The sequence below is a fragment of the Octopus sinensis genome, linkage group LG7, assembly GCF_006345805.1.
Source record: "Octopus sinensis linkage group LG7, ASM634580v1, whole genome shotgun sequence".
In the NCBI taxonomy this organism is placed as follows: Eukaryota; Metazoa; Mollusca; class Cephalopoda; order Octopoda; family Octopodidae; genus Octopus; species Octopus sinensis.
In genome coordinates, this window is record NC_043003.1 from 108,640,743 (window position 1) to 108,663,885 (window position 23,143).

General features: G+C 35.7%; 1 protein-coding gene across 7 annotated transcripts in view; it reads right to left on the reverse strand.

Moving 5' to 3' along the window:
- The window catches only part of LOC115214162 (armadillo repeat protein deleted in velo-cardio-facial syndrome), a 403,200-nt gene that overhangs the window by 43,885 nt on the left and 336,172 nt on the right, over positions 1 to 23,143 (reverse strand). For all 7 annotated transcript variants that reach the window (XR_005000208.1, XR_005000209.1, XM_029783240.2 and 4 more), the window contains 11 exons: positions 22,314 to 22,434; positions 20,903 to 21,019; positions 14,277 to 14,434; positions 11,481 to 11,716; positions 9,934 to 10,015; positions 9,644 to 9,797; positions 7,424 to 7,574; positions 5,881 to 6,016; positions 4,345 to 4,438; positions 2,599 to 2,696; positions 973 to 1,220 (listed from right to left, as the gene is read on the reverse strand). Coding sequence is in view for 5 of the 7 variants with exons in the window: in XM_029783240.2 (XP_029639100.1) it covers positions 973 to 1,220; positions 2,599 to 2,696; positions 4,345 to 4,438; positions 5,881 to 6,016; positions 7,424 to 7,574; positions 9,644 to 9,797; positions 9,934 to 10,015; positions 11,481 to 11,716; positions 14,277 to 14,434; positions 20,903 to 21,019; positions 22,314 to 22,434 (1,595 nt within the window). In the remaining 2 variants the exon portion in view is untranslated. The remainder of the gene's footprint in view (positions 1 to 972; positions 1,221 to 2,598; positions 2,697 to 4,344; positions 4,439 to 5,880; positions 6,017 to 7,423; positions 7,575 to 9,643; positions 9,798 to 9,933; positions 10,016 to 11,480; positions 11,717 to 14,276; positions 14,435 to 20,902; positions 21,020 to 22,313; positions 22,435 to 23,143) is intronic.

The following is a 23,143-nucleotide window of genomic DNA, read 5'->3' on the forward strand; positions in this document are numbered from 1 at the left end:
CATGCATACATATATATATATACATACATATATATACATGCATACATATATATATATACATACATATATATATATATACATATACATAATATATATATATATATATATATATATACATACATCCATCTGTATATATATATATATTATATATATATATATATACATATAATATACATACATATACTTTGATAGGTTTCGGCCATTATAGGCACAGGCCATGTCTAACTTAATAGCACCACCTGGTGAAGTCTTTCAAGTCAGAATTTGGGCACTATATTCCACTCAAGTAGAGAGTTATTGTTTACAGAGACATATCTGGGTGTAGGGGGTTTATCCGGGATTTCTTGAAGGAATCTGTCCACAGACTTCTTGAACCCTATAGGGTCTGTTTCTGTTTTAATGTGTTTTGGTGTAATGTTAAAGAGAGCGGGGCCAATTGAGGTAAAATAAGTGTGCTGTATTGTTGTTATGAGACGAGAGTGCGATTTTTGTTGTGGGCGGATGGCACGGGGTCCAAGCCTTGGATGTACCTTAAAGGTGATGCCAACATCATTTGGGCAATGCTGATGGAATATTTTCCACATCATGCAGATGATGTAGCGCTCACGGCGACGTTGGAGAGAATAAAGTTTTAGCTTTATACATACATACATATATATATATACACATATATATATATACATATATATATATTGTTATATTTCGGAATGGTCATTTTGCCAGTTTAGCCAATAAAATATATAAACGTACATATATATATACATATATATACATACATATATATATAGGTTCACACACACACATATACTTAGAGGAAGACAGTTTGATAAAGAGACAACATTGAAATAGTGCATAAAAATGGATAGGACGAGAAGGTATAAAAAAAACAAGAAAAACTTTTAAGATGAACTGATAAACTACAAAGCAAAAACACTACAACAAAAAAAGGGCCAAATTAATGCCATGCATTACCTGATCCAGCACTGCCACCACCACCACTGCCATTTTCACAGATACTGCCTTTTGGCAGCCAGCCCATGTTGGCATCTTGGTTATCTCGGGGAGGGTAAGTGCCAGGAACGCTGTTCTTTGTTAATGGCCGTGTTGGGGACAATGTGCTGTCATCATAACCTTGACCAGAAACTGGACGATTCAGCGTACTTGTTGGAGTGTTGTTCACAATTTTGTTATTTGAATTGGTTTTCTCCATTTTTCTGGTCCTACAGAATGGATAAATGATATTTGTTAAAATCTCATATACACAGCAGTCAGTTATATTGTAGAGAAATTGACCTGGGTTCACTTCTAATATGGACATACACTTGGTCTTCACACAAATGTGAAGAAAACAGTGTAGATGTCCTTCAACCAAACCAAAGATTTTGGTCTGCAAGCAATGAATGGATCAAAGATGAATTTACTTGAGCGTTTCAAGTATCTTGGTAGATAGGCAAACAGTTCCAGTGCTGACATCAAAGTCAGAAAAGCACAAGCTTGGACAATGTGTCAAAAACTCAAGAAAATATGAAAGTCAAGACTACCAAGTGGAACAAAAATCAGACTGTTCCTTGCAAATGTGGAGTCAGGGATTTAGTTTGGTCATGAAACATGGACACTTACTGAACAAAGGAAAATTTAGATAGCTACTATACACAAGGATCTCTACGGAAACTTTTCAAAAGTGACCAATAAGATCAGAGAATGACATCTTTGCATGAGGGACCAGGAAAGCAAAGCATCAAAACTTGTGCTTTAGGATCCACAGCATGACACTAACAAGCATGGGAAATGTCATCAGACATTTACCGACAACCTAGTAAGCACATACCTTGCTCATGCCTCAATAATGCACATAGCTTAATCCATTTCAATAATTAAAAGGCCCGCCTTGACTGGCTTCCATGCCGGTGGCACATAAAAAGCACCAATCCGATCGTGGCCGTTCCCAGCCTCGCCTGGCACCTGTGCCGGTGGCACGTATAAGCACCCACTACACTCTCAGAGTGGTTGGCGTTAGGAAGGGCATCCAGCTGTAGAAACACTGCTAGATCAGACTGGAGCTTGATGCAGCCTTCTGGCCTCCCAGATCCCTGGTCGAACCGTCCAACCCATGCTAGCATGGAGAATGGATGTTAAACGATGATGATGAAAAATATTTTTTACTTGATGAAGCAATATTTTCCAATGTTGGTTGGCATTGGAGAGAAAAAAACGTAGATTACACTATCTGTAGTTTAATCTGAAGACCAATGCATTCTAATCCTCTTATATGTTTTGTCACCCAACTGCTAAACTTATGCTTTCTAATAGAGTTGCTTATGTCTTTTCTGAAACATATTTGCATCAACCATACTTTTAATAGGGAAAGAAGAATGAGACTGTGAGATTTGGTATTAGTTCTTTCCTGAATGGCAATAGCAGCATAAAGAGATCCAAATTAGCTTATAGTTGTTATAACATAGAATTTAATCTCAGATCAAATTAACTTATTTTGAAATTAAATCACATACATGCACATTCAACTGTGTATATGCACACACACACACACACACACACACACACACACACATAAAATAGCAAAAATTCAAGTGGAGAGACCTGAAAGTCGAAGTTTTTGTATTGAAATCAGTTTCTGTGTAGCCCTGTTTTCTATATTCTCCGCTAAGCTCTTTAAACTGCCACATAGTGTGAAGCACCTAAAAAAAAGAATAAAAAAAGAATAAAAAATATAAAGTTAACAACGAAGGAAAACAGTTAACAAAAAGTAAAACAAAATTGAAGAACACTGAATGCTTGCTTTCAATCTTCCTTTATATAAGTTAGATCTGTCCATTCATGTTTAAGTTGTTAAGCATTTAACCCATTAATTAGCATTTAAACTGGCCATATCCAGCCAAAATATTCTACCTCTTTTAAGTTCAAACTGGCCAGATCCAACATCTCACACCTACTCTACAATATAATCGTAAAAATAAACAATCACATCATTGAAATCTTGAAACCACAAGATAACGTATGATTAATTCAAAACTATGTATATCAATAAGCATTACACTTGACAAAGTAATCCAATGCTAAAGGGTTAAAATAGTAGAAATTTGACAACCTTAAACATAGCTATTTGTCTTCCAAAGCAGCTACGCTGGTTTGGACAAATAATTAGGATATCTATTGCAATAACATTTCGATTACATGAAAGATAAATATATGTGGGTTTAGTAGATACATTATTGTTTAGATTTCTGTTTTCTGTATGCATCCCATGAATTATTATCAGTTTGGTAGACATCAGCAGACATCAACAAATAATTTGTTTGTAGATTCCTATAAAGAGCTCAGGCTGTTGTCAGATTCATTAGTCTGGGCAGGGAAGCTTTCACTGATGAGACATACAGTGAAGTCGAAACATTGATGTTTCAAAGTCCTTTTACAACAGTAAATTACATTCACAGTCAAACTTAACAAAGCATATTAAAGCAGAATAAATTCACTATTATTTTGTCGACAATTTATTCTTATTATAACAATCTTTTTTAAGAACTATACCGAGGATAATAGGAAGAAAAATAATTAAAAGTATAGTAAATGGTGATAAGAGATGTTCGTATCTTTTGAAGATAATACCAAATTTGGAATAGAAACCAGATTGATTAACTGAAAGCATACTGATCTTTGGTGCTTATCAGTATAAAACAAGGAATGGTAAAAAGCAGAAAACATAAGCCATGACTAAAACATCAAATTTTCTGGAGGGAGACCAGCTGGCAATCATCATCATCATCCTCATCATCATTATTGTTGTTATTGTTATTGTAACACCTCCTTTTCAATGCTTGCCAGTAAGACAGAATTGATTGAGGCAGATTTTTCTGTAGCTGGATGGCCTTCCTGTTGTCAATCCTCACCAGTTTCCAAGTGAAGTAACATGAACAAACATGTTTTAATGGAAGATTGCAAATGAATGATACCACTTGTATGATGGTGACTTATTTACAGCTATTACATGATGTCAAGAAAGCATAAACACACACACACTAGGGCTTCTTTTAGTTTCTGTACACCACATCCACTCACTATGGTTTGGCTAGCCCAGAGATACACAAGAAGACACTTGCCCAAGGGGCCAAACAGTGAGAATGAGAGAAAAAAACTCAGCTGATTGGGAAGTAAACTTCCTAACAATAGTGGCCAAAGCAATATTAGAGGAACCACAGTTCTCAATATTTAAGGAACTAATTAGAATAACTCTACCTGAAATGTAAGCTATTTATTATAACACATTAACATGCTTCATTTGAGTTATTTTATCACATTGACATTTGTTGAATCAAGACACAAACTTACCATGGCTGAATATCTGACTGTTTTTTCTAGAAAAGCTCCCTCGGATTGGGTTATCGATACTAAACGGCTGACTCCACCTTCTGCTAATAGTGAACTGAAAGTAGATTGATTAAACAAATTTATATATATATAGATAGATGACAGATAGATAGACAGGCATATACATTAACTATAGATACAAATACAATACTGGATCAATTATCAGGCAAGTATTTGATAAGAGGTGTCCTGGATTTTAAGATTTTCTGGAGACAATCTAAATATACATTTAAAATATAAGATAAACCATGAAATGTAAAGAGCTATAACAGATTCAGATTAATATACTTCTAAAGCAAACTATATCATACCATATCATGTATAAAGTATAATGTTAATATGATGAAAATTGAAGAACATGATTTTACTTAACAGCTCTGTGTACAAATTAATATACTTCTAAAACAGAATATGCTTAGTCTTTATCAATCCAACTAAAGAAGTAAAGAACAAAACTATTTTTAACACACTGTAGGCAAATTAATGAATTTCAAATAGAGGATCTATTTACTAAATACAAGATACAGCAGACTGCACAATGCTCCTGGATTTCTAGAAGCCAGACGAGAGGTTTAGTACAGTATATATACATAACATAAAATGCAATCAGCACCACCCAAGACTTTTATTTGGTTTTATAATCACATGAATTTCATATATTTTGAACAAATTGCTTTAAAATGAGGCTGACAATCCTGTAATTGTTCTGGGAATTTTGATTTAGCCAGAATAATTGCTGCATCAAAGCAATTGAGTTTCACAGAAATGTAGAGAAAAAAATAAAAATTCAAATTTTGGCACAAAGCCAGCAATTTTGAGGGGAAGTTATTAGTTGATTATGTTCACCTCAGTATTTGACTGGAGGGATGAACTCGGAACATAAACGACCAGAAGAAATATTACGGAACATTTTGTCTGATGTGCTAATGATTGAGCCAGCTTACGGCCTTAAAAATAATAATAATATTAATAATCCTTTCTACTATAGGGACAAGGCCTGAAATTTGGGGCGAGGGGGATAGTCGATTACATTGACTCCAGTACTCAACTTATTTTATTGACCCCAAAAAGATGAAAGGTAAAGTAAACCCTGGTGAAATTTGAACTCAGAACATAAAGATAGACGAAATGCCACTAAGCATTTTGCCCAGTGTACAAGCAATTCTGCCAGCTCTATATTACAACTACTACTACTACTACTAATAATAATAATAATTCTCTCTACTATAGGAAAAGGGACTGAAATTTTGCACGGAGAAGGCTAGTTTATTACATTGATCAGTGCTCAGCTGGTACTAATTTTATCTTCCTTGAAAGGATGAAAGGCAAATTCGACCTGGGTGGAATTTGATCACAGAACATAAAGACAGGCGAAATGTTGCTAAGTATTTCGCCCAGCATCCTAATGGTTCTGCCAGCTTGCTGCTTTAATAATAATAATGAAAAAAAACAACAAAAAAAAACAAAACAATTGGTGAAGTAGGTGTGGAAACTAACTGAGCAAAATCTGGGTTTTTCTTTATAATTTCATAAAGTGTTGCAATGACTGCACAAATGGTATCATCTGTGGTTGCTTCTGATTGCCGATTGTCTGAAGGTAGTTTCAGTACCAATTGCCTCATAGCATATTTGCCTAAAAATACAAAGAGATACAGAGTCATTTTACACCGACTTATACGTAAATCAATTAATGTTACACTAACAAAAGATGTCAAGAGAATGATGAAAAAAACCCCCCCAAAAGCAACAAAACAGTTCGTTATAACTTTCTCAGCCTTTTAGCATTCAGATGACTCTGTTAAATGTAATGTTTCTTTATGCAAATTGCTTTGAATTAATCATGCATCATCTCATAGCTTCAAAATTTTGATGATGTGATATTTTAATCTTTAGAATAACATTGGAAAAAAGGTGTGAGAGGCCAAATCTAACCAGTTTGAACATAAACCAAGTAGAATATTTTAATGAGATATGGCTAGTTTAAATGCTTAGTCCTTTAGCATTTAAACCAGTGATAGCCAGCCAAAGCATTCTGGTTGTTTCTTGTTCAAACCAGCCAGATCTGGTTTCTTACATCAATTTAACAAGGTCATTCTAAAAATAAAGTCATATCATCAAAATCTCAAAATTACGAGACAATGCATAATTAATTTAAAACAACATGAATAAATGAGCATATTTGACAGTAATCTGAATGCTAAAGGGTTAAGGGTCAAGGGTCAAGGGTCAAACATGTATTTACTGTACAGTAGCTTAAGATGTACATCAGGAAGATCCAGAGTAAAGTAGAAAAGGAGAGCTTAGGGAGAGGGAAAGAGGAAGAGATGGCAAGTTTTGAAATTACGGAACTAAAAATCAATGAATGGAAAAGAACTGTTTGTTGGAGACAATTAGCCAACAGTTATTACCATCATCATTGTTTAACATCCACGACCTGCTGTGCTTGAGGAGACCGACTGAGTCAAGTACATCAACATCAAAATATCAAATGGAAATTGTAGTTGTGATACCTGTACCGGTGGCACGTAAGAAGCACCATCCGAACGTGGCCGATGCCAGCACTGCCTTAACTGGCTTCCATGCTGGTGGCATGTAAAAAGCACCAACCGATCGTGGCCCCTATATTTCCCCATAGCTGGACAATGCCTTTACAGAATATCTGGAAATGAATGACACTGCTTATATGACAGTGACACTCATTTACTACAACCTTGCAATGTAAAGACAAGCAGACATAAACACACACACCTACATGACAGGTTCCTTTTAGTTTGTCTACTAAATCCACTCACTAAATTTTGGTTGGCCTGGGGTTATAATAAAAGACACCCAAGGGGTCACACAGTGGGACGGAACCTGAAACAACACGGTTTGGAAGCAAACTTCCTAACCACATAGTCACACTCTCAGAAAATAAATACTTAAGAAAACAAAAAAAAAAACTTTTGAAACCTATTTCTACCCAGGCTAAAAAAAAAAACCGATGTACTTTTATGCTTTGTGCACATCCTGCATATTAAAACAAAAAGCTTTGACTTACCAACTAGTTCTTTATTTCTTTGATCCAAGGCAAGATTTCTCAAGGCAGTAGCAGCAGCACACACCACTTTGTCAGATTCTACACCCAGCAGTTCAACTATGATAGCCAATCCTTTTTCTTTTCGAACAGCAGCACGGATATCTATACCAGGCTGGAAAGAGGAATATAAAACAAAGAAATGCAGCCACACCATTGATGTTTATAACAGACCTCAATGGCTGGTTCGACCATCACCATATGGTAGATGCCATGAGGAAGTAAAGAGAAATGGCTCAGCTTGGAATCAAGCTTGGCTTGCTGGGAATTTGCCATAATTCTACAGTGTTAGTCTATTCACTGATGAATAATACAAGCCAAAATTCTTCATTAGAAATATAACCATTTCCTTATTTGTCACAAGGGAATAAATAACAAATAAAAAAAAATGAACAGGAGAATAAAGAAACAGATGAAGTACAATCTGCAATTATGTGACACACACACACACACACATCTATCTATCCATACACACACAAACATATGTATTGGTGTGTGTGTGTGCATGTGTATGAAGCGGTGTGGCCAAGCACTATCACCAAATTGTGGTTTTGATTTCCAGACTGGCAGTGTATTGTGTTCTTGAGCAAAGCAAGTTGCTTCAGTCCATTCAAATAGAAATGGGTAATTCTGCGATGGACTGGTGCTCCATTCATAGGCAATGTGGGCCTGCCTGCCTGCTTACAAAGCCAGCAGGGAGGCATCATTCGAAAGCTATAACAATGTGAGGAGCACATTGTGACCGGCAGTGTTTAACAACATCCAAGAGTCTGGTTGGTTCCTCAGTGATGGTATCTAATATCCATTTCTGTTGTTAAGTAGAGAAGAGGTAAAATCCTCTCTTTCATAAATCACTCACTTGTTGCAGTTTACATTCCCACAGGAGTTACTCGCTCAAATTCTCCTGTAGTTAGATGAAGTGTGGAAATGTAAAATTAAATGTCTTCTTTGTATCACCACAAATTACATGACAGATTTGAACTTTTACCATTTCAAGTTTCTAAATGGGAATGTTCTTCATATATATATACATACATACAATTGAAAAATAGGATAAATTCTTTATAAGAATTTATCAAGTAGTTAGCGTGAAAAACCTCTTTCCCTTATGAAAAACCACGACAGAAAAATCCATCAATTATTCCTCTTAAATATATATACTTATATTAAGGGCATTACTATACATAAATGCCTCACACTAGGAGGGACTCAAAGTCAAAACTACCACAATAAACACACTGTACTGGTACAATGTGTTTATTTATTATGGTGGTTTTGACTTTAAGAGTCCCTCCTAGCGTGAGGCATTTATGTATAGTAATGCCCTTAATATAAGTGTGTGTGTGTGTGTATATATATATATATATAATATATATATATATATATATATATAATTAATAATAGAAGGGTTAAATTCATTAATCAAATTAATTAATTAATTAACAATTTTACCAAGTAGATCGGTACGTTAAAATAACCTTTATAGGTAAAATTATCCACATAATTATAATTAGGGTCCAGCTAACTGCTTCACCACACACCGAAATTATAAAGAGGAGTTAAAAAATTCCTTTTCTACTACTATAAGAATTACCATGCAGTATTGCTCGTAGAATACACGTGGGTATAGAGTTTGAATGGCGTATTCACATTCGGCTCTGTAAATTTTGGAAGTGTTGGTTGGATATCTGTTACTTGATGATGCTCGATTGTGTGCATATTCGGTCATAGCACTTTCAAATTTTATAAAAATTGGAAATATTACACTGAAGAGAGAAGTAAGTAAATCTTCAATTACTTTAATCTCGAAACGCGTTTATAATTAATCCTGGTCGTGTTCATTCATTGTTTTTCTCTTTGCTTTCGTAAAAAAGTATGTTTACCGTCATGGAGATTCTTATAGTAGTAGAAAAGGAATTTTTTAACAGCCAGGTACACTTCCTGATATCAATCCTCACCTGTTTCCAATCAAGCTAACATTTTTCCATAGCCCAACATACTTTGCATGAAAGATTTTTTTCTATTAGTCTGAAATTCTGGTGGAGGGCGCTAGTTGATGACGTCAACCCCAGTACATGGCTGATACTTTAAGAGCTTCCCTAAATGGGTATATATCCCCACTCCCTTAATCCTTTCTGATTTGTGTGAAGAAATAAAATTAAAAAAAGAAATATCATTTCTTACCTGCCAATCACAAGCAGCTAAGTTTTGAATTGCACCAACAGCAGCCTCTAAAGTTACTGGGTTAGAGCAATCAGCCAACAAGGGAAGATATATATGAACGATATCTGGATGCCAAAGTATTTCTTGGCCTTTTGGAGGTGTTAATTTATGAGAGCTGTAGCAAAAATATCAAAGGAAATCATATAAGCAAACATAACATAGTAACAAGATTTGATATAAACTAAAATGAAGACTGAATTCAATTTCTCACCAAAACCTCATAAAAAGTAGAAATTCAACCAAAACATTACCTGGGGTCTGGCTTTGCTTTCATCTCAGTTTTTTGAGAATTTTTCTTCTTCCCAGCACCACCAAAACAACCTGTGTTTTCTCCTATATTAAAATAAACACATTTCAAATGTTACATTATATCACCCTTTAGCATTCATTAACACTATATCTTTTCTAGCAGTCATTTATAAATACTAGCATCTGGTGATGTGTTCAAATAAAATTTTGAAATATTGAAACAAAGGAAAACAGGTTTCTATGCCAAAGACCAAATATGGTTGGCTTGAAAAAGGGCATTGCCTTTGTGCTAACTGAACTTGATCAGTTTGAATGCAATAGTTTAAATAATAATCATATTAACATACATGTATGCCATACCTCTTTCAATAACCAGCTTATCTAAGATAAACTAGTTATTGAAAGACATATGGCATATCTACGATATAAAAACCTCTTGTTTTAAAGGTCCACATCTAAATTTAAAAGCACCCATCATAATTTTACTTCAGAATCTTTACTTCTGTTATGTTCCAAATAATTAACCAAAGTAAAATGAGTAAGATTTATTTTATTAAATCCTCCAAATTGTAGATTATTTTCAAAACTAACTGCAACATAGAAAATGCTTAACCAAAATGGTTAAACTTCCAGCAAATAATATTCCCAAATTTTTTAAGGTGTTTCAAAGTTTATTTGTATTAGATGTTATAGAAGATATATGCTATCGAGCAAGATATAAGCTTCTATGGCTAGATGCCCTTCCTAACACCAACCAATTTGCATTGTACTGGGTGCTTCCCTTTGCAGCACCAGCACTAATGAAATCACCAAGTAAGTCTCAAGACAAAACCCCTAGACTGAATGGGGGTTTAGTATTGAGGGAGATGGCTTTGTGCCAGGTGATGAAAGATTAAATAAAGTATGAGAGGGAGAGAAACAGGTGAAGCTGTAGAGGAGATGGATATACAGGTACCCAAGTTGGAAAGAAAGAAGTGATGATGATGAGGTTTCAGAGTGTATCCTCAAGGTATAAGAAGGTGAGTGTAAGAGAGAAAGAAATTGGATGAGGAAGTAGCAGATGATTGGGGGTGGGAAAAGAGGCGAATTTAGTGAATGGTGAATAAGGGTGGAGGTGTGGTCCATGGTGGATATCAGTTTGGGGGAGAGGTAGAAGGTGAAGGAAATAGGAGTGGGTCAAGGAGGCAGAGGTGACAAGTGACAATATAAAAAGGGGGTGGCTGAAGGGCAACAGGGGATGATGTGAAGTGTGAATGGGGGGGGGTACTATGAGAGAGAGGAACATGGGGGTGGATAAAGTGAGTGATGAACAAAGTAAGTGGTGGGGAGTGTAAATGGCAGCTGTGTGTAATACTGAGAAGGAAGGATTCATCAAAATATTTATGCTAAAACAGGAAAAAAAAAAATTATTGCAATATAAATAACATTTTATCTTTCAATTAAACTTCCATTACTTTAATAGTAATGTTTATGTTAAATCATGAAAATAATTTACTATTGTAGCAGCCTAAAAAAACACTAAAAGTCAAAACCAAAATTTCATTTTTACCCTTTTCTAACATCTTCTGTTGTCGTTGTTGCGTTCGTTTTTTGAAAAAATCTGGATCGTCCACTTCTTGGATACGATATGACAAATTCCGAAGAATACAGACACAATTTTCTACAGGCTTGTTATCGATGTCACTTTGACCAATTGCTGTTTTTACTGTATGTATAAGTGATTCTACAAGGCCGTCACACTCTCGTAATCTTTTCCTACTTTGATAACCAGCAGAGCTAATATTTCTGCAAAGAAGAAACAAAGAAATCATCATCATCATCATCATTGTTTTGATGTTCACTATTCCATGTTCGCAGGAGTTGGACGAAATTTATTGAAGCAGATTTTCTTCCCATTGCCAACATTTAACTGCTCCAAAACAAAGAAATATTTCCTCCTCATGGACAGATAGGTTTATGCAAACTATTGGAAATAAATGACAGTCATTTACGACAATCACAAGACAAAGAGACAATCATATACCCCATCCCACACACACATTTGTGCTTGCATATATATTTATATATACATATACACACACTCACATATACATGCATATACAAACACATGCACACATATATACACATACACACACATACAATGAACTATCAGTTTCTTATTTCTTTACTGCCCACAAGGGGCTACACACAGAGGGGACAAACAAGGACAAATGGATTGAGTCGATTATAACGATCCCAGTGTGTAACTGGTACTTAATTTATTGACCCTGAAAGGATGAAAGGCAAAGTTGACCTCGATGGAATTTGAACTCAGAACGTAAGGGCAGACGAAATACCGCTGAGCATTTCGCCTGGTGTGCTAACGTTTCTGCCAGCTTGCCGCCTTACTATCAGTTTCTGTCTACCAAATCCACTCAGAAGATTTTGATCAGCCCAGGTCCATAGAAGGCCTTAGTAGGATTTGAACTCGGAGTGCTAAGTGATGGAGTAAGTCCCATAAGTTGCTTAATCCAACACTCATGATTCTTTCTGTCAATCCCTCATCTTAAAAATTAAAGTAAAGTATTTAGTGAAGTGCTCTACCACTTACATAGTGCTACAGATGTAGACATGGCCTAGTAGTAAAGAAATTCACTTCTTAACCACATGGTTTTGGGTTCAGTTCCATTACCTGCAGCCTTGAACTGCGTCTTCTACAACAGCCTTGGGTTGGCCAAAGCTTTGAGAATGAATTTGGCAGATGAAAACTGTAAGACTAGTGGGTGTGTGTGTCCGTGTCCACATTGACATTGTACCATCAAAGCAGTGAGGAATATAAAAGATCTCAGGATGAACTGGTAAAGGTTAGCAACAGAAAGGACATAAGGTTTCAAAACATTTTTGTCTAACACATGCTACCATAAGAAATGGATGCTGAAACAAACAAGCATTATGTCTGCAACAGAAGGGAGGCGAGATGCCTATGACCATAGGAATAATCAGTGTTAACAGGAGGGAGGAGCTAAACAACAACAAAATATTAATAATACTACCACTATGACCCGGCAACACCGAGTCATAGTGCTAGTGCATGCATATACAGCTGCGTGCATGCGCACATACCTATTTCTTTATTACCCACAAGGGGCTAAACATAGAGGGGACAAACAAGGACAGACATAGATATTAAGTCGATTACATCGACCCCAGTGCGTAACTGGTACTTAATTTATCGACCCCGAAAGGATGAAAGGCAAAGTCGACCTCAGCGGAATTTGAACTCACAACGTTGCGCCAGACGAAATACCGCTAAGCATTTCGCCCGGCACGCTAACATTTCTGCCAATACTGCCCAAATCTCCAACCAATCAACATACAGCTAGCTGGCATTCAATTGGCGTATCAAGTTTCGGGCATTTTGATTGGGTTTTGGATAGAAAATTCACAAAAAAGTCACTTCTATTGATTTTTTAAGGGCTTTGCGGGGTGACTGGGGAAATGTAAAGATGTGCACGACCACCATTGGATGGTTTTGAATGACCATAGAAAGTGCAAGCCCTCTAACTGAAAAATTGTGGCTTTGTATAAAGGACACACACACAGACAGACATTTTGCAGTTTAAATATATAGAGATGAAGGGAAGTCAAATATTATCTGCACTTTGGCTATAACATATCTTTATTATTGTCACACTGAAGGCCATTATTGAAGAAAGTTTTGCTGTTGAATGACACTGCACGTCTACACACAACCAGCCAACCATCGAAACCATTAACCAACTGGGTTCTGAGGTGCTGGAACACCCTACCTGCAGCCCAAATCTCGGGCCATCTGACCATCATATTTTTGGACTGCCCAAAGATGGTTTATGAGGTTGTCGATTTACTACAGGATGAGGATGTGAAGGAAGTTATGCATAAATGGTTGCACGACCAACCAAAAACCTTTTTGGAGGAAATATGCAAGTTGTGGACAGCTGGACCCAAGTGCACTGAAAAGGAAGGAGACTCTGTAGAAAAATCCTGCACTTGTTTATCCGTTGCTTTTGTGTAAATACATTGAAAAAAACCAAGTGTGCATATAATTTTTGACTCTCCCTCATAATAATCATTTCTACTAAAGGCAAAAGGCCTGAAAGTTTGGGGGAGGGGACTAGTCGATTACATTGACCCCAGTGATTCACTGATAATTTACTGACCCCAAAAGGATGCAAGACAAAGCTGACCTCAGTGGAATTTGAACTCAGAACGTAAGGATGGTCAAAATGCCGCTAAGCATTTTGCCTGGCATGCTAACGATACTGCCAGCTCACTGCCTTAGTAGTAGTAGTAGTAGTAGTAGTAATAATAAAGATCTGATTTTTACCTTATAACACCACTAGCATTTCTAAAAACTGTAGTCCATAGCTGTCCAGGTGGTGGCTGAGGTTGAGCAGTTCCTTGCCGACCCCAACCAGAATGTGGAATCATTACAATCATAACCAAGACAGTCAAACTATCATCAATGATGGCTTTTTTAAGATCCTGAAAAATAAAAAGTTGCAACTCAGAAAACAGTAAATTATTTCATTTAAAAAAACAAAAAAAAACCCCAAAAAACCCCCACCATCCTATAATCCATTTCTGTGTGAGTGTTTGTACAAATATGCGAAGGCACATGGCTTAATGGTTAGGGTGTTGCACTCACGATCACAAGAGTGTGGTTTCAATTCTCACACTGGTAGTGCATTGGGTACTTGAGCCAAAACATTATTTCACGCTGCTCCACAATAGTCTGGCATTCTGTTGAAGGAGAATGTTGAGTTGGTCTTTCCACTTAGCTAGAAAGACGAAAGCTATAATGATGGGAGGAAGCACATTGTGACAAACAATATGCAACATTTGTTAGCCTGGCCAATAGCGATATAAACACTAACACACACACAAAAAACAAAAAACTGAAACAAACAGCTGGCTACATGAGCCACATGAAATTGCACAATATTTATGAAATATGAAATAAGATTTAATGGCAACAGCAGCTGTGTAGCATAAGGAAAAATTGTGAAGAGTAACACAGGTTTGAAAAGGTACATGAGAGAGCATAAGATTATCTATCATACTACAAATATGCCATATAAATCCTGCAAAAGTTTTCAATCTTATCTGTCATAGACATTCAAAGCCTTGCAGGTCAACTGCTGGTCTTAAGAATCATATCAGAACACACAGACATAGGAGGAGATTATCAGGATGATGTAGATTGATTGAGACAGCTATCATCTTTCATGCTCATGTGTGTGTGCATGTTTACATGTGTATGTATACACAATTATGTGTGTGTGTATATATTATATATATAAAGACATACATACTTATGTGTGTATACATATATACCCGTGTTCATACACCTGAGTGTGTATACATATACACCTATGCATGCATCTATGTGTGCACCTATAAACATAGCTATGCGTGCATCTGTACACACAGCTATGCATGCATCTGTACACACACCTATGTGTGCACCTATACACACACCTATGTGTGCACCTATACACACACCTATGCATGCACCTATACATACACTTCTGCATGCATCTATATATACACCTATGCATGCATCTATACATATACCTACAAATGCATCTATACATATATGTGTGTGTATATATACATATACCCATATATGTGTGTGTGTGTTTCTATGAGTACAAAATAAAAAGCATTGACTGACATAGATGTATGCACAGAGACAAACAACTCTGGTCTGGACATGTAACAGAAATGAACGATTCATACTGGAGGTGGTGGTGGTGGGGGGGTGCTACGTTGTACAGGTCTGTAATAAAGGGTAGGGAAAGCGGGTGGCAAGGGGGTCAGGTTCCGAAACATTAATCTTCATAAATGAAACCACACAAGATTAATGTGCATGATTGAGATACTAAATGGGAATACTTGTCTAACCACAACAAGCAGAGAAAAATCTGATTTGATGATGATTAAGTTTTTGGAGAGTGAAGGCAAGAATTAGATATTTCAGCTGAATCAATTTGAAATCTATGAAGTGTAAAAGCTAAAGTACTCGATTTCATGTGTTTGTATCTGATGGCAAAACAGCACAGGCGTCAGAGAAGCCTTATCTGAAAAGGCTAGAGATTCTAGAGGAATCCATAGCAAATAATACAGAAGAAATCAGTTTTGGAAAACATTTTTTGGGGTACTTGTATGTGTTTGTGTGTTTTGAATTGAAGTTAGAATAAAATTTCAAAATTTTTTAATAAGATTTTCCAAATATCTCAGATTTGTCAATTCTAATAAAGAAAAGAAATGCTGGCATGTGATAAACAAATGTGGTATGGTTGAGATGATCACTTTTGTTAAATTAATGTGATAAATTGAATTTAAAAAAAAAAATTTAGTATGGGTTTAGATCCACTCAGCCATATATAGAAATTCATCATCATCATCCTCATTATTTAACGACCATTTTCCATGCTGGCATGGGTTAGCTGCACCAGATTCCAGTCTGATTTGGCATGGTTTCTATGACTGGATGCTTTTCCTAACATCAACCACTTTACAGAGAGTGCTGGGTGCTTTTTATGTGGCATTGGTAAATTGTATAGAAATAAAGACAACACACACACACACACACACATACATTGAACAACATATTTTAGAATAAAGCTTTGTTTCAATGTCTTAAACACTTGACTAATTTATTCATGAAGCTTTTAAAAATGTCCAGGTTTCCATACTTGCATGGGTCAGATGGAATTCATTGAGGCAGATTTTGTATGGCTGGGTACCCTTCCTGTCCCCAACCCTCACCTGTTTCCAGCTAAGATAATATTCCCACATGGCCAGAGGTTTTTTCATAGAAGACTGGAAACACAACACTTGTATTACAGCGATGCTCATTTATAACCCACTTTATGTATATATTTCTTCACTACCCACAAGGGGCTAAACATAGAGGGGACAAACAAGGACAGACAAAGGGATTAAGTTGATTACATCGACCCCAGTGCGAAACTGGTATTTTATTTATCGACCCCGAAAGGATGAAAGGCAAAGTTGACCTCGCCAGAATTTGAACTCAGAATGTAACGACAGACGAAATACCACTAAGCATTTCGCCCAGCGCGCTAACGTTTCTGCCAGCTTGCCACCTTATATATATAGCATCCAAATAAGAAGACCAGGATTTTATCACATCTTTAATGATCAGTTACAATTGTTTCTGTGCCAACTCTGCTTTCAATGCCAGTTCATGCAACACTTCCAAGTGAAAATTTACATAATATTTGCAGTTCTAAACATCAGAGTGACATTTCTTCAGGCCTGCATCAAAGGCGTTTTCTTACATTGTGCCACAATTGGGTATAATGTAAGAGTGCACCTTTGATGTAAGTCTGAAGAACTATAATGTCTAAAACTGCCAATATTTCAAAAATTCTCACTTGGAACTATTGCTTGTATGAGTGTTGAAAACAATTGGTACAGAAACAATTGTAACCAACCCATTAAAGATGTGATAAACTCTTTCTCTGTCTTCATATTTGGATTATATTTCATTCCTTGCTAAACTAACACACAATGGTTTTACTGTTGTGACACTTTGGTTTTCTACACCTGAAGAATTCTGATCTTACTTGAGACTATAATCTGAAAGTAGAGACAGCCTAAAGCTCAGATTCAGTGCTGCATTGGAAATACTCTATCTTTCTACTCTCCCAGGACCTTTATATATATATATATATATATATATATATATATATATATATATATCATCATCATTGTTTAACGTCCACTTTCCATGCTAGCATGGGTTGGATGAATGACTGAGGGCTGGTGAACCACATGGCTGCACAAGGCTCCAATCTTGATCTGGCAGAGTTTCTACAGCTGGATGCCCTTCCTAACGTCAACCACTCCGAGATTGTAGTGGGTGCTTTTACATACCAGTCAGGCAGTACTGGCAACGACCATGCTCGGATCTTTATTATACACACAGACACTCATGATGGGTTCTTCCAGTTTCCATCTACCTAACCCACTCACAAGGTTTTGCTCAGCTTGGCACTACAATAGAAGACACTTGCCCAAAGTACTGTGCAGTGGGCTTGAACCTGAAACCACATAGATGGGAAGCAAGCTTCTCAAACACACAGACATGTCTGCATTTTATAAGTACTAATAAAGAAAAGAAATACTAATGTGTAAATAAATGTGATATGGTTGAGATTGTCTCTTGTTAAATTAAATTGTGATAAACAGAATTTTAATAAAAACTGAGTATGGATTTAGTTCCAGTCAGCTATGCACAGGAGTTATAACACACACACACACAGTGTATTTTGGAATAAAGCTTGTGGACTTTTGAATCAAACATATTATTGTCAAATACAAATGCAATAATAAATTTGGAGGCCAAGCATGGAGAGGTTTATTTGATGTGGAGAAAACTTGAAGCAGCCAAATAATAGAAAAGCAAACAGATCTATAAGCCAACAGAAGCAATATCATTACAATTTAACATATAGCAGTCACTGTGAAAGGCAGTTAATGCTCTAGAAGCAAATTGATCACTGGGCCATCACTAAAAACTTCCTCAACTTCACCTTGTCTTTAAAAGAAGCAGTGGCTTTTTGTTGCGGATGCAACACTCAAAGTGTTATTTAACCTTTTTGTTACTTGCTTTTGTTTCAATTAAGTTTGGAAATAATGAAGAATTTAGCAAAGCCGTGAATAATGCTGGTGTTTGGAACACAAATTAGTATGGATTTTTTTAAGGAGGTTTTTATTGAGTTCACTTTGTATCATGGAACCAGAGGGGGTCTCAAATGGGCTGGGTTTTGTAGCAATTTCCATTTGGGAGAATGAAGTGTATGGTAATCCTCTTAGCCTTTTGAAACACACTGTCTTTGTTTCAACTAATTTCGAAGTATTTAGTTAAGTAACTTAGTCATTAATAAATTGGTACTTGGAACACGACTTTGCAAGAAACATTGCTGGGAAGATTTAATGTTACATCATCATCATCATCGTTTAACGTCCATTTTCCATGCTAGCATGGGTTGGACGGTTTGACTGGGGTCTGGGAAGCCAGAAGGCTGCACCAGGCTCCAGTCTGATATGGCAGTGTTTCTACAGCTGGATGCCCTTCCTAACGCCAACCACTCCGTAAGTGTCGTGGGTGTTTTTTACATGCCACCGACACTGGTGCCATGCTTGCATCATAGAAGTAAGGGCATTTCAGGTGGGTTGATATCACAAGGGGTAAGCCTTTTAGGATATTTTTTCCTAATGGCACACACTGCTGATTTTGGAAATAATGATAAAAACCTGTAAGAATTTATTTAGTAAACAACTTTTTTCTTCTCATTATTCCTGCTGGTGTTTAGAACATAGCAAAAGTTCTTCAAGCAAAATCCTGAGGAAAGGTTTAAATATAAATATGAACACTTACAGAGAAAGGTTTTTATAACATAGAAGCAATGGCAGAGGACAGACTCGAGAGAGATTGGTACTGGAAAGGTTAAACTCTGCTTTCAATAATTTTAGTGCCTTTTGCTGCGAGTAGAGGTAAGTAGTGCTTCTTCTAATGTGGCGGTGGGGAGGAGTAGATCATTGAGTTATATCCAGGGGCAACGAAATAAAACAAATACTAACAGCCAAGCCTTAAGTTGGTCATAACAAATAACCAAGATGCAATTCCTGCTTTCTTAGCTTATTCATTATTGGCAACAAACATGATAAACTTATGAAAGCTAATTAAAACATAAATATTTCTGTTTCGAAGTAGAAATTATACTAAGAGTTTAACCCTTTAGTCATCATAATTCTGTTTCTTTTAATTAATTTTGGGAAAAATGAAGAATTCAATAAAATAACTTATTATTGAGTTGGTGTCTGGAGCATAAATTCATGAAATTTGGATGGAAGGTTTTAAAACAGAAAGTTTACATCATAGAACCAGGGACAGTGTCAGGTGCTTTGGTATCAAAAGAATTTAAACTGTTTTAACAGGCAATTATTTGTAATGTTATATTTTTTGTTTAAAATTTTCTAAATGAAAAAAAAAGTGTTGCTATTTTCTTTTACAAATCATTTTATTTATTTATTTTTTCAGAATTTAATTTCAAATTGATAAAACCTTTTTATAAAAATATGATAATCTGAAATTAAAACTAAAACTAATTTTTAAAGAAAAAAAAAATTGAAATGTGATTTTTAGTGTTATTTATTGTAAATATCCTGGGCAAATTTCATAATTTAAAATGGTACAGGAATTAGGAAAAACGAAAACAAAAAAAAAGCAGCCTTGAATTGAAATTCACATCATTGAATTTTTTCAGGTTGCAGCAGGAATAATTTACCAAATATCCACTAGTTTTGCAAACAATGATTCCTTTAAAAAAGGCTCTAGGCCACTAGCTAAATTTTGTAGAGAAGTTGTGCAGCAGATTAAATTGTCATTAGTAAAATATTTATATTGTGGTTTATGTTTTAAGACTTAAGAAATTTTGACTGAGAGAACATCAAATAATTCTTTTCTGGAATAGTGACACTCAAAGCAGATAAAACTATAAATAATAGCATGTAAATATTAAGTTAAAAATCTCTTTAGATAAAAAATGGCTTTAGTTGCTTCTAGTTTTACTGTTCCAAAAACGAATTATTTCACATTCTCTTGAAGTTTTTAAACTTTTATGACATCATCAGTAAACAATTCTCAAATGGAGGAATAAAGTTTCCAAACAGAGAAATACAAAGCTTAGAACATCTGTTATGGATATTGTTATTTCATTGTTTCAGAAAAATGACAACTGATTCCTTGCAAAATTTGAATTTTGAGTCGAGTACGGGTGGGTGGGTGGTGGGAAGGACAGCAAAGGGTTACGCTTAACAACCCAATATCAATAATTATGCATAAATATTCCACATATTAAAGTGGTTCTAGTGTTGGCAAGAAGGAAAATGATGGAGAAAGAATAAAGTTCTTACTTCACATGAAGACAGATTCCATAAGACACCAGTAACCATTTCTTTAACTTCTTCATCTGAAGATTTCCGTAAAAGTCGGGTCAATGCTGGAACACCAGATGCATTTTTTATGGCTTTCTGAATAACAAAGGAAAGAAAGGGACAAATTGAGACACAACTATGACAAAAGAAAAAAATTGTTAAATGAACAAACTATATGCATTTATTTTTTATGACTGGAAGCAGTTATTTTAAGCAAAAGGGAAAAGCTAAAGTATTGCCGGTTTCACAAATAAACCAAGACAGAATTTTTAAATATCCTCTTTATTATGTTTAAAAAGTTCTCCTTTGTAGAAGTGGCATCTAAATAAGATATTTACACTATAAATATAACAGACACTTATACAAGAAATATACTATCCTGCAGGCACTAGAACTCAAGTTAAAATAGAAAACAGAATGTTAAACTAATTATAAAGTAAATGACGAGAGAACTACAAAAATACTGCTACCATCCCTGGTTCATTAGTCTACCGTTAAAGTATATACATTCAGCAAAAGTTTACATGTTTGAAGCCAGAATGTTGATACAGAACTTTTGCTAAAAGAAAACCTTTGGATAGCAATGGAAGAATTGACAGAGAATTTCTGAAGATCAGTCTATATTTCTTCACAAACCAAAGTAGAATAAACATTACTTGATACCAGAGATTTCAAGAGTTACAGTTAGACTGACCTGAATACAAGCGTAACAAAACCCCAAAAAAACAAAAGGGCACAACAGCAAATATATTATCATTTAAGCTTTTAGGGTTCACATTATTTTGTCAGTCAATCATTCATTATTTCATGGCTTAGAGATTTTAATGGGATAAATTAATTTTAGAATGATATTGTAAGGGTAGTGTGAGAGGCCAGATCTGGCCAGTTTGAACATGAAATAGGTACAATATTCTGGTTGTATACGGCTGGTTTAAATGCTAAAGGGTTAATGCCCAATTTTCTATGCTTGCATGGATTAGATGGAATTTAGCAAAGCAAATAATATTCAAGAGCCAAATGCCCTTCTTGTCATCAGTCCTCATCTGTTTCCAAGCAAGATAATATTGACCATGACCATACATGTTGTTCATGGAGGACTGAAAATGAACCACACTGCTTGTATGACAGTGATGCTTGTTTACAACCATCATGTGATGTCAAGACACAAATTAACACAAACACATACATCCATTATATCATTTAGTGTTCATTTTCCATGCTGGGGTGGGCTGGATGGTTTGATAAGGACTGACAAGTCAGAGAACCGTTACAAGCCCTACTGTTAGGCACGAAGATAAAAAAAGAATCTCCTTTATTTCTTCTTTATTAAATATTATAAATCATATCAATCCAACATCAAAACAAGAAAACCTCAAAGGAAATACATTACCTTATTATCATCATTGTTTCGTCCATAAGATAAATTTTTCAGGGCCCCACATGCATTCTTATGTACCTCAGGAATTTCATGATTCAGCAGTGCGATAAGAGGAGGAATGCCCCCAAGGGCTCTGGTGGGTTCCAAAAATAAAGACAATAATCAATTGTTTTGTCACATAAATAGAAATTATAAACAGAAAACAATTAAGGTATTTTGTATCTAGTAAAGTTTCAGCCAGTAAAGCCATTGGCAGACTGCTTAACTGGCCAAAACTCTGAAGTCCCTGTTAACAACATTCTTGTATAATTGTGTGTGTATATATATATATATATATATACTAGCATGACCTGGCAACACCAGGTCATAGTGCTAGTGCATGCATATACAGCTACGTGCATGCGCACATACACGCGAGTACTGTCCAAATCTCCAACCAATCACATACAGCTAGCTGGCATTCAATTGGCGTATCAAGTTTCGGGCATTTTGATTGGGTTTTGGATAGAAAATTCACAAAAAAAGTCACTTCTATCGATTTTTTAATGGCTTTGCGGGGTAACTGGGGAAATGTAAAGATGTACATGACCAGCCTTGGAAGTTTTGAATGACCATAAAGTGCGAGCCCTCTAACTGAAAAATTGTGGATTTGTATAAAGGATACACACACACAGACAGACAAATTGCTGTTTATATATATATATATCATCATCATCATCATCATTTAACGTCCGCTTTCCATGCTAGCATGGGTTGGACGGTTCAACTGGGGTCTGGGGAGCCCGAAGGCTGCACCAGGCCAGTCAGATCTGGCAGTATATATATAAAATGGATGAACAAAA